The sequence below is a fragment of the Spermophilus citellus genome (genome assembly GCF_964194105.1).
Source record: "Spermophilus citellus genome assembly, chromosome: 12".
NCBI lineage: Eukaryota > Metazoa > Chordata > Mammalia > Rodentia > Sciuridae > Spermophilus > Spermophilus citellus.
This window is the reverse complement of record NC_138198.1, coordinates 91,697,525-91,710,208: the sequence shown is the minus strand read 5'-3', so window position 1 is coordinate 91,710,208 and position 12,684 is coordinate 91,697,525. Positions and strand designations below refer to the sequence as shown.

Genomic DNA, 12,684 nt, shown 5'->3' with positions numbered 1-12,684 from the left:
TTCTTTTAGTTCATAGGCGCCGTCTAAAAAGCTCCCAATGGTCAAAACTGGAATAGTTTGAGTAGGGAAATAAATAAATTTGTGTTGGATTATAACACAAAGTGAAAAATAACTGGAGTCCATATTGATATAAATCAATGATTACATAAATAAATGGAAGAGAAGAGGCAAACCTCCTTTGCAGACAAATTCCCCCTCACAGAGCTGTTCCATACCTCTTTACTCTTTAAGTGCAGGGTGTGCATAGTGACTTTTTTGCAGGAAGCACAATATGGGGAAATTATTTTTTAAAAAAACAAAAGAGGAGAGTACCTTTACTATGAAGAAACCCAACAAACATTACTTCAGCCAGGTGGTCAAGTTTGACATCAAGAGTGATAACTCAAGCCGGGCGTGGTGGCGCACTCCTGTAATCCCAGGGGCTTGGGAGGCTGAGACAGGAGAATTATGAGTTCAAAACCAGCCTCAGCAACTTCGAAATACTAAGCAACTCAGTGAGACCCTGTCTCTAAATAAACTACAAAATAAGGCTGAGGATGTGGCTCAGTGGTCAAGTGCCCCTGAGTTCAATCCCTGGTACAAAAAAAAAAAAAAAAAGAGTGATAGCTTATATTGATATATAACAAAAATGGGTCTTTATCACTGTGGTCCTCCTCACAAAAATCTATAACCCCAGTGTAATGGTGAGACAAGTTCAAGTGAAGAAGCAATTTACAAATTAACTGGCCAATACTTCTGAAAATCATCAGGGTCATCAAAAACAGTGCAAGTGTGGGAAACTATGTAGGCAAAAGAAACCTAGGAAACATGACAATCAAATGTAATGTGGTCCATCGGATGTGATCCTGGAACACAGGAAGGACAGCACATAAAAACTAAAGACATCGGAATAATCATGGACTTTAATAATAATTCATCAATATTATTCATCAATTGTAACAGATGCACCATACATACTAATGGAAGATATTACTAATAACACCATGCTCTAGATTCTTGGGGTTCTCTGTGCTTTCTCCTCGTTTTTCCTATAAATCTTAATCTGTTCTAAAAATGTTTCAAACTATATTCTAGAAGTATTCTGCATCCTATGAAAACATAAAAATTTTATGTTAATGACAGTTTTGGAAAAATAAACTTAATATGTACTATCCATGATAAGAAATAGTAATTTGGGTGGGGAGGGGGAGCAATAATAATAATAATAACACACTTATAAAAATTTACCTTCAAAACTACATACTGTGCATACAACCTAAAATCATTATGCTTTGACTTCACCCCAAAATATATCTAAAGTGCACACTCATTAAATGAGCAAGTAAGTACTTCCAGATGAGATTCAACTGACAAATTTTACCCACTTCGGATGTGCGAATAAAATGTATGTCAATAGTACATACATTTCAGGTTTATGAAGACAGTTACAATTGGAAGCATATCTTAAAGATGAGAACTCTAAAGATCTGCATGTTGCACAGTAGGAGTGTTCTTGAAAATCTCTCTGGAAGCATTTGACTACTGTTAGAAAGCCAAAAAAAATTAATACACATAAAACAGGATCAAACAGGGCCAAATATTCTTACAGCCAAAACTTAAATCTCTACAGAGGACTTAGTCCTTATCTTGACTCATGTTTTCCTCTATTATTCAGCTCCTTAAGAGGTAAAGACAAAAATGAAAAGATTCCAATTCAGATCTGTCATGTTGTGTTAGCCATGGCTGCATGTTACTACTGGATTTTGTAAAAATATATCCTGTAGTCAGTATGTTGCCTTTTAAAAATAGTAAAATGCAATACTCAACAGAATTCTTTGTCACCTCAACTACCCAAATTTATCCAAACTTTCAGACAGTGCTTCAACAATATGAAAATATTATTTTGTAGAATATGATCACTGAAATTTTATGAAACAAGCATTATAAAACAAACAATTAAAATAGGAATCAGACTGTGTTGGGGTGGAATGTAGGATGTAGTGAAAAGGATAAGACAGAGCAACAAAGATTATTCTGAAAAAGGTACATTAAAGAGCTTTACACTGATTTGGCATGAACATACTCTATATACACAGTTACGAAAAAGTGTGCTGTGAACAGATAATTATGAATGTAATGCACTCCACTATTGTCATGCATGAATAAATAAATAAATAAGAAAGAAAAAAAAGAGCTTTACCCTAATATTAAAGCAGGTAAGAGCAGTAATCAGTAAACATCTTAACAATAGGTCACCTGTGAGGGAATCTTGCACCTCAATCAATATGATAAATTCTAGTAATGATACAATATTTGACTATTAACCACATAGATATTTGTCTAAGAAATATAAATCATTGCTTTCTAGTAACTATTAAAAAATCAGTGAATATTCAAACACAGGAACACTAATCATTTTTAGAAATTGGTAAGGTAAAGAAAAATGTATTGCCACATATGAAAGAAAAAATTGAGGGTGGAGGTGATTAGAATAATTTGTAAATTTGTATGATAATTCTTTATGATAAAGATGCATTGTCCTTCTGATAGAGAAAGTCACTCATGCCTTTCTTTAATGAGCATTCAGAATATGTCATTTCTATAGCAAAACAAATTGTCTCTCATAAACTCCAATATTTTGAAAGATTTTGATGCTTATTGAAGCTTATGAATATACCAAGCATAATTTTTATCAGTGCACTCAAAATGTGTTAATATTTTTTATTTTCATTTTTCTATCTGACCTACTTCCAAAAAGATAACTGGATAAGTATCTAGGGCCCCAAGACTCTGGGCAATATCCAAGAGGAGAAGAATATATTTTTTCCTTATTTCACTGTTTAAACCTTCAGCTTATCCCACAGTCACTAAGAAAGTTCCCAGTTGTACTTTGGGGAACATTCATTGTAGTCACTTCTCTTCATTACACCCCTATCCAGTAGTTAAATGAAGAAAATGCCCTCTCTCTCCAAGTACAGGAAAACTAAGTCCTGAAAAAGCAAAATGATTTGTCTAGAGTCACAAGTAGTGACAGAGACAGCAGCCAAAGTACAACTACATCCTCTCTCATCTCAATCATTTGCATAAATATGAATTTCCAAAAAGTTACTTTTCAAAATCAGAACTATATTTGGCAACCTATAATTAATGTTAAATATCCTTATTTTTTATCTCAGTTATTTAGACATATGCATGAAGTAGCAATACTTCCAAAGGTAAAGGAGTAGTGGCTTTCAAAATTACAGATAAACTAATGCAACATAAAATATCTGAAGAGCAAAGTCAAAAATACTGGTACATTTGTTAAAGTGATTGATTGCCCTTTGAATAGCATCGCAAATTATTGTAGCCTAAGTAAAGCAGATTTTATTCTTTCCTTTACCTTGTAGTTGTTGAACCCTAGGCATAACCTGTAGAAAAGAAAAAATAAAAGGAAGATTAAGTAGGGAATTCTGCTACCTTTCCTAATACAACAATTACTAATAGGGCATTATGTAAAATTGTGGATGTGTAACCGACGTGATTCTGCAATCTGCATTTGGGGTAAAATTGGGGGTTCATAACCCACTTCAATCTAATGTATGAAATATGATATGTCAAGAGCTTTGTAATGTTGTGAACATCCAATAAAAAAAAAAGAAAAAAAAGTAGGGAATTCTGTAGCCATGTCTGTTTATCTTTTACTCAATAATCATTGAATTATATTCATTGTATCTGACAATATTCTAGGCACTTTACATATATTTAAAAAAATTTAACATCAAAAAATGCCTTAAAATAGATGCTATTATTACCCCCACTCTCAGATGAGGAAACTGTGCAGAGGTGGAAAGTACCAGAGCCAGGATTCAAGCCCTAAGGGGTCCGCTTCCAGATCTATACTCAGAGTCACAGCACTATGCTACCTTTGTTTAGTAGTTTCATTAATATTTCCATGAAAGTAACTATTTTCCAACTTTTCAGAGAGTTTTGCTAGGTGATGTTTGCCATAGGTAAAAGATTTTTACCAAGGTCCCACCAACTCTGCTCTATATGTTGTGGAACAATAATTGCACAAGAGTATAAGGATTTTCTTAATTGCAAACAATAGATCAATACATTTGGGAGACTAACTGACACTACTTTGGTCAAATGCCCAAAATAGTTTCTGAAATTCACCCCCCCATTCTTTCTCCTATTTCTCTAGATAAATTTGAAAAATCACCCTTAATAGTCCATGAATATATTTATTGAATACTATTATGGACAGGTATGAAGCTATGCACCATAGGAAATCTTTACCAAGAAGAAGGAATTTTTCCTCCAGGAAACTTATAATCTAGTTATGATGATAAAATAGATGTCCCTAAATAATCAATGAACAAAGCAGTAAACAATCAATGTCAAAAGAATGTTATAGATAATAAATACTATGAGGTAGTTAGGGACTTGCTTTTTTTCTACTCCAATAGTTCCTTATACATTGCCTTTTTTAGGGCAATTATCAATTGTAATTATTCAGTTGGTATGTCTAATTTACTGTACTAGAATATTAGCCCCTTGAGGGCAAAGATGCAATTTTATTCAACATTGTATCATCAATATTTAGCATGTTGTTTGGTGTATGATAAGTACTTAATGTAGACTTGATGAACAAACAAATGAATGAATGAATAAATGTGTATGGAAGTGTATGGAAGGCCCTGGACAGTGTAGTAGAATGACTAACTTCTGGAGGCAGATTGTGTTGGTTTGAATCTCAGCTCTACCTTGTTTCCAAGTTGTATGATTCTGAAATTTTTATCTGATATCTTTGTACATCACTTTATCCATTAGTCAAATGATAATAATAGTATCTTTCTATATCAGCTAATTTTACTGTGGAACAAATCACCCCCAAAAGCTAATGACTTGAAAGAACAGCCATTTATTTAGCTTAGGGTTCTGTGAATAATCAATTTTGACTTTACTGGGTCTCCTGTCTCAGCTGGGCTCATTCATGCATCTGAGTTCAGTTACCAGGTGAGTGGGGAAATGTCTGGTTTATGTGGTATCCCATCTTTCATCAAGCTAGCCTGGGCTTCTTTACATGGCAGCTGATGGGGTTCCCAAAGAATTGAACTGGGGGGAGTTGAAGCATACAAGGCCTCTTGAGGCTTAGACTTAGAATTGGCTCAGTCACTTCTGGAGCATTGGGTCTAAGCAAGTCATAAGGCCAGCTCACATTTAAGGAGTAGAGAAATAGACTCTACTCTTGACAGAAAATCAGCAAAACCACAATGTAATGGGGGTGTGTTTATCAGGAAGGGTGGAAAGATGGATCCGTTTTGATAACCTATTATACTCTCTCATAGGATTGGCAAGGCACTAATGTTTATTTTATTAAGAAAACAAAAAATCTGAAGGATTTAGAATAGTGTCCACCATACAAGTAAGGAGCTAAACAATCAATTGTCATTCTTTTTGAAGTTGCTTGTAGACATTTCATAACAGAAAGAAATCTGAGTTTAATCTTGGGATTTCTATGTGTAAAGAACCAAAACCCTTCATAAGAATACAACCTAAGCAGAAGCATGAGGTACAGCTAACAGACCAGACTACCCAGAAAAGCTGGAACTAGGTTCTTGAGAATCTGAATAGCTGATATAGACTCCCAAATCCTTGTCCCTGACCCTAGAGGAATACTAAACTATTGTTTTTTGAGTAATGGTTAGCCAATAGCACCGTTTCTTATTTTTTTTTTTTTACTATTATTTCAGGGGTTTGTTTTTATTTATTTCTGGCTTTTCGCTTTTCCTTGTTTTGTTGGTTGTTATTTTTATGTTTTTAACTCTTCAATAAGCTTCTTAGTGCTTATGACTTTGTGATATCTCTGTCCAGAACTGCTCATTTAAAATTCAAAACTAGAAAGTGTCTGGGTTTTGTCTAGGTTTTGCCTGAGTTTGAGGGAACTGTGTGGTTCTTCTCAATTTTTTTCCATCTGTAAAATGGAATAATTTCTCCTATCAATCTTATAGGTCAGGCCATGAGGAAATAGTATTTACTAACTCAAAAAAACACAGGTGAGGCCAGGTTCAAATATGCATACAATTTGCTGATAGCTCATATATCTGAACCTGGAAAGTCAAGAGGGAGGAAAATAAAGTTTTAGAGTGGCTACTCCTTCAAGTTAGGCTGTAAAACACTTCTAGATCTGCCCTAAGAATAATCTTTAGTTCATTCAGTTTAGAAAGTTGCTTGTGAGCAACTAGAGTCACTGAATCTCTGCCACCTTGAAGACCAACCAGTCAGCTCGGAGCTAATGGCAGCACTAGTAGATTGCTTAGTGGTGATAGTTTCAGAATCTTTATGCTGTACATAGTTTAAATGCAGATTCACTGATGAATAATTTTGATAATTCTGTTGAAGTATGAAGACTGCTTGAATTAGATGACTACACGATTATGTATTTTTTTCCAAGACAATTCTGGCTTCTCTTCTGCCATGTGAAATCCATCCTGCTGAGAGCTCTTGACTAGTCACGTCCTTCCTGCCATTTTAAAAACAATAGTGGCAGAGATGCGAGCTGCTGATAGTGCTCAGCAGGACAGATCAAACACACAGATGCAATTTCTGTACGTTGAACAGTGAAGTAGGATAAAATTCAAATACTTACAATCGCTTAGTAGCTAGCATCTGATTGTTGCAAATTGAATCTTTCATAACGGGATTTATTGTAAATAGTGTCATATCATTTGTGAGTTCTGCAATAATTTCAGTCAAAGCCAGTGCAAGATATTGGAGGTGTGAGATTTACATGATATATATGCTAGTTTATGCTCAGATTATAAAGGGATTTTTTGTTATCAATATTCTTTTTTTAATTGCTTACAAAATAATCATAATTGTAATTTCTTTCTCTGAAATTATAAGCATTGTCAAATAGGATAACTTTAAGATGTAGAAGAAAACAGATCATTCCACTTCATTTTAACACCTGTTTTAGAATTGCAAGACCCTAACCCTGCTTTTCACCCCTTCTACCTAGTTGTTAAATAAGCATTAAAATTTCAGGTAGTTTGAAATATGGCTTTTATATTTTTGGAAGCAATAAAGAGCCCAGTAATCATAATTAATGACCAATATATTCTAAAAAAAGAAAGAAAAGAAATTCAACTCTAAGATATTTTGAGGCCTACAAAACGTGCTTTAACTCCTTTATAATAAAATGGGAAGCTGGAACAATTTAAGTAATCAATACTGATATTCACCTTTGGGTTTAATTCAAAATATTTCACTGGAAGTTCATAAATATCAGTATGAAAAGCAATAACATAAAAAATAGTACTTTGCATCTATGAGAATTTGGTGACACTCCACATACTTAGCTTTAATTGCTAATGACAGAACCCCAAAAGGCACTATCTTACAATCTCACAATCTTTCTATTCAAGATCCAAATAATGGAAATTCAAAAAATAAAATAAAATGGTAGGACCAGAGGATTTGAATAATCTGATCGCTTTCTTTCCCCTGTCCTAAACAAACAAACAAATCCTTTGTATTTTACTATGTATTTGGGCTTTTCTGTTATAAATATGAATATGAGAATGCAGTGTCTCAGCAGGATCTGAATAAAAAAGTCTTGCACTCAGATTATCTAGGACCTTGGCCGAAAAGGGCCTTTGTGAGGAATAAATTCTTCTGTTTCATCCTTCTTCATTTATTTAAGAGTAAATATTCCACATGCAAGTTAACATTTATCATTCTGGATGGGGAATTCCCTATTTTGGAGCCTCTGAATTTTCAGTTTGCTCCCCCTTCCCTTAAGCAGGTGTCTTTCCATCTCTCACAAATCAAAAGAGGAGGTTAAAAGACAGCCTTTGGGGGGTACCCTGATGTGTATTTTAATAAGGAGACTAATCAGAGCATATATAAATTAAAATGAATCATAGTCATGTATTTAATAGCAAGCAAAACTCAATTTAACTCATGTCCATCTTTCTTTCATGTCCATTTTATTCAAGGGCATACCTTTCTCTTTCTGCTTCCTTTTTTCTTTCTTGGACACCTCCAACCCCCATTGACAACCGAAATGCAGGGCTATAAATGTAAGGGCGCAATACATCATGAGATAAGTCTGGAGAACATGTCCTCTACCAAAATGCACACGAATCTCTGGTGCAGCTAGAATTCCAGAAACATGCTGAGGTTCATTTTGCATGCTAAGCAGGGTCAGAAATATGAGCACCATGTCATTGCCCTTATATATCAGGTGAACTCCAAAGTTGAAAGGTTACATTTGTGAAATTGTAGCTGGGTTGCCTAGCACTTGATTCTAGCTCCTGCAAATCAAAGATTCCTAATTGAAATACAAGTCTGACAATATGATAATCTTCCTATAAAAAGAAATGTGATTTCTGAACCCTTATCTGTTGAAGAGCTGACAGAGAACTTCAGAGGTGGTTGTTTAACCAGACAAAAAGATAGAAAAAAACATGTTTTCAAACAAGATCATAAGGCTTGAATAGTGAAGGGAAAATAAATATAAAGCAAAGGGCTACCCTCTATTCTACCAGTTTGATTCCCCTGCCACCAGTTTATGTACTCAGCCATTCACCTCTTAGGCAAAGGCTAGTGTCCTCCAAGTCATCCCCAAACCCCCAAAACCAAGACTGGATAAAGTGGCATCTAAGCCTACTTTGAGATCAGACAGTTTCTGCATTTCATAATGTGTGTGGGGAGGTGGCAGGGGGTGGAAGGGAAAAGCAGCATACCAATGTAGTAAAATCTGGAAACAACAGCATATATACAGACACAAAAAAAAAGTTTGCATATTGCACAGAGCGCTTGAAGATCATAAATCTATGCATGAGAAAGATGTAGTGGAAATTTTGGGGGGGATTAGAGTTTATTTTTGTCATCTCTGTGAGACAGCTACTCATTCATCCAGATCACAGCTAAGAAAAAAGCTGGTCACAGAAATTAGCAGTTTCAGCTCAGCAGCGAAGTCGCCAGCCTGTGAAGGCAGAGAGAAATTGACTAATTAGCAATGCGCACTAAAACTTGACGGTTCTTTATAGAGAGAAGAGAAGAGAGAGGGTGAGAGAGGGAGAGGGAGGGAGGGGGGGCTCGCTTTTTCCCCTTCTTTCTTCCAAAGATGTTTGAAATCGCAGTCATTTACGCTCGACAATTTTTACAATAGCCTTGAGCCATAATTTTGCGAGTCTCTCCAGCATCCATCCCCCTGTATGGTCTCTCTCTACTGGCCAAGCACGACCGTTTCTCTCCCCAACCGTGGATTTCCTATTACTCTCGTTACGACTCACTGAGCCCCAGGCCCAAGGATAATGATGTGTTGTTTCTTGGTAGCATAATTTGTCACACGTACATTTTTTCTTCTTCTTCTCTTGCAGAAAGCTCAGCTCCCTCTCTCTCTCTCCCTCTCTCTCTCTCTCTCTCTCCTCTCTCTCTCCCTCTCTCTTTCTCTCTTTTCTCCCTCTCCTACATTTTCTTGCTGTTGCTAATTCATGGTGATCAAATGATGTACGACAAAATAAATTGTAAAGAGTGACTGCCTGGAGTTGGGAACCAGAAGGTGTTTTCCCCCCTCCCAAGGAGAGAGCAAACCTTTAAAAAGGAAGGACAATTGATTTTTTGGGGGGGAGCTTAAGTGAGCCTTGACTTTGCAGCTGGTTGACAGCAGGTAAGTTTCTGGCCTTGTGTCTGCCTTGTGTGTATTTTTGTTGTCTTTCGGGTTGTTGGAAGGGGGAGGGACGGGAGGGAGTCTTTCAGAGGGGTGGGGGGTAGGTGTGTGGCAAACGCTCATAAAGAATAAAACTCTCATTGCAAGAATAAGCAAATGGGGGGGAGAACAAGAAGGAAGGGGAATAGGAAAAGATGGGGGGGGGGGTGCGAGACAACGAAGCGGGGAGAGCGAGAGAGAGGTATGACCGGGGCCACTTCCAGAGAGAGACTCTGAGAGAGGTTTCCGGCGAGCCAGAGCTTTGGGGGCGGGGGTGGGGGTGCTGCCGGGGGAGGGAGCGCGAGGGAGGTTAGGGTCCACCTGGAACGGGATGGTAAAGTGAGTCGAGAGGAACCCAGTCCGGTAGAAATGGGAAGCCGGCGATCCAGGACTGGCGCCAGGCAGGGCAGAGTGAGCCGCAGTGGAAGGGCCAGGTCCGGCGGGATCCCTCTGAGCCGGGCGACGGCGGCGGCTGCTCTCCCCGGCGGGCGCGCGGGCGGGATGCGGGCAGAGGGTCCCTTTCCGCTCAGCCCTGGAAGGTGCAATTACAGGTTAAGGACCCGGCGTATCGATTTTGCCTTGCCTCCCCCACCCTACCCACCTCCTCCTAGATGCGGGCAGCTCAGACTTTTTACACAAGTACTTCCAGGGTCGGGGGAGTGGGGGTGCCCAAATGGGGGACCTCGGGGGGCTACACCCAGGCGTTTGGGAAGGAAGCTGCGGCTTCCAGGAACCGTGCGGGGTGGGAAGCAGTCCTCGAACCGGACTGCGTCCCCCCCCCACACACACACATTGGCCAGCCCCCACCCCTCCCCCAACACCTGCCTTCTAACTTGAACTTCTCACAGTTACTGGAGTTAAAGCGACTGTGCCTGGTGCCCTGGAGGGAGAACCGTCCATAGGAGTCCCTCCCGGCCTCCAGATTCTTGCTCTAAATCCACCCTAGTAGCCCCACTTTCCCCCTCATCTTTCTCGGTGCCGCCCCGCGCTGGAAGGGGAGATAGATGTCTGAACTTCCGTGCTTTTAAGTGCCGGAGGCGGGGTGGGTGGGGGGGATAAGGGGGGGGATGGAAGGATTCTTCTGCCAGGTTTAAAGGCGTCTCTGGAAAATTAGCAAAACTGAGTGGTGACGGGGAAGCCAACAGTTTGCGAAGCAGGGAAGCGGGCAGGGCCGGGGTGAGGGAAATGAGCTAGAATTGATAAGGACAGCTCCCGCCTCTCCGAGTCCACTGAGCTGGTCCTCACCGCGCTCCGCTGCACTTTCCCGGGAGAAGAAAGGGCTTTATCTCCTCCCTCAGACTATTAGCCTAGGAGTTTCTCAGGGCAGCACGGATAATCGAAGGGGTTCCCGGCTTTTGGAGAGCTAAGAATCGCCCACCCGCACGCCTGTCTGGCCCCCTTTCCCACCCTACTCCCCCAAACTGGGCCAACTACGAAAAGCAAAGCTTGGAGCTCGAGTTGACCTGGAACCACTGCCGTCGGTCGCTTCTGCTCTCTCGAGGCACCCCTGACTCCCCAATCCCGGTCTTTCCCTTCATCTGGCCCGGCATGGACACGAGCCCACGAGGCGTCTCGGCCTCAGCCTCCACTTTGCCGTCGCTGGTGCCATCGCTGTCGCTGCCAACTGCCGAGCCGGGGTGGTTTTAAGAAAGTGAGGGAAGAAGTGTGTGGAAGGTAGCGAGGAGCCAAAAGAGCGCCCGGACCCCAGACAGGGCCCTTCGGGTGGCGCTCACGGATCTAGAGCCTCCAGACCTTCCTCTTAGGGTCAGGGTCCGGAGCGCGCCGGGAGGGAACCTAGCAGAGCCTTGATTGTTGTTCTTTGCCCTCCCCTCCCCTCCACACCATTCCCCACCCCGACCACACCCCATCCCTCTACCACCCTGTTCCCCCTCCCATCCCCCACCCCTGTCTGCCAGGTTGGAGGAGGGTTTAAAGCCAGGTGCGCCGAGTCAGATCGCCATGTCCAGATCCGGGGACAGGACCTCTACCTTCGACCCCAGCCACAGCGACAACCTGCTGCACGGCCTCAACCTGCTGTGGAGGAAGCAGCTATTTTGCGACGTGACCCTGACGGCCCAGGGCCAGCAATTCCACTGCCACAAGGCCGTGCTGGCCTCCTGCTCGCAGTACTTCCGATCGCTCTTCTCCAGCCACCCCCCTCTCGGGGGAGGGGTCGGCGGTCAGGACGGCCTGGGGGCCCCCAAGGACCAGCAGCAGCAGCCGCAGCAGCAGCAGCCGCCACAACAGCAGCAACCGCCGCCACAGGAGGAGCCCGGGACTCCTTCCTCCTCCCCCGACGACAAGCTGCTGACCAGCCCCCGGGCCATCAACAACCTGGTGTTGCAGGGCTGCTCTTCCATCGGGCTGCGTCTAGTGCTCGAGTACCTCTATACCGCCAACGTGACCCTCTCCCTGGACACGGTGGAGGAGGTGCTGTCGGTCAGCAAGATCCTGCACATCCCCCAGGTCACCAAGCTCTGTGTGCAGTTCCTCAACGACCAGATCTCAGTGCAGAACTATAAGCAGGTGTGTAAGATAGCCGCGCTGCACGGCCTGGAGGAGACCAAGAAGCTGGCCAACAAGTACCTGGTGGAAGATGTGCTGCTGCTTAACTTCGAGGAGATGCGCGCCCTGCTGGACTCGCTGCCTCCCCCCGTGGAGTCGGAGCTGGCGCTCTTCCAGATGTCCGTGCTGTGGCTGGAGCACGACCGCGAGACCCGCATGCAGTACGCGCCCGACCTCATGAAGCGCCTCCGCTTCGCACTCATCCCGGCCCCGGAGCTGGTGGAGCGGGTCCAGTCAGTGGATTTCATGCGCACCGACCCCGTCTGCCAGAAGCTGCTGCTGGACGCCATGAACTACCACCTGATGCCCTTCAGGCAGCACTGCAGGCAGAGCCTGGCCAGCAGGTAGGAGACAACAAAGACGAGGGCGGGGTGGGGGGAGCCCGAGAGGCCGGAGGGAGGGGAGGGGGCAGGGAGAAGGGGGGAGAAGGGTGGGCT

General features: G+C 42.0%; 1 protein-coding gene across 1 annotated transcript in view; it reads left to right on the top strand.

The window, feature by feature from the left end:
* Positions 1–11,626: 11,626 nt before the first annotated feature.
* Positions 11,627–12,684, top strand: part of KLHL14 (kelch like family member 14) — a gene marked incomplete at its 3' end in the record, with an annotated part of 95,155 nt that continues 94,097 nt past the window's right edge. Inside the window, exon 1 of the mRNA XM_081263291.1 lies at positions 11,627–12,591. Within this exon, the coding sequence (XP_081119417.1) occupies positions 11,642–12,591 (950 nt within the window). The 5' untranslated portion in view covers positions 11,627–11,641. The remainder of the gene's footprint in view (positions 12,592–12,684) is intronic.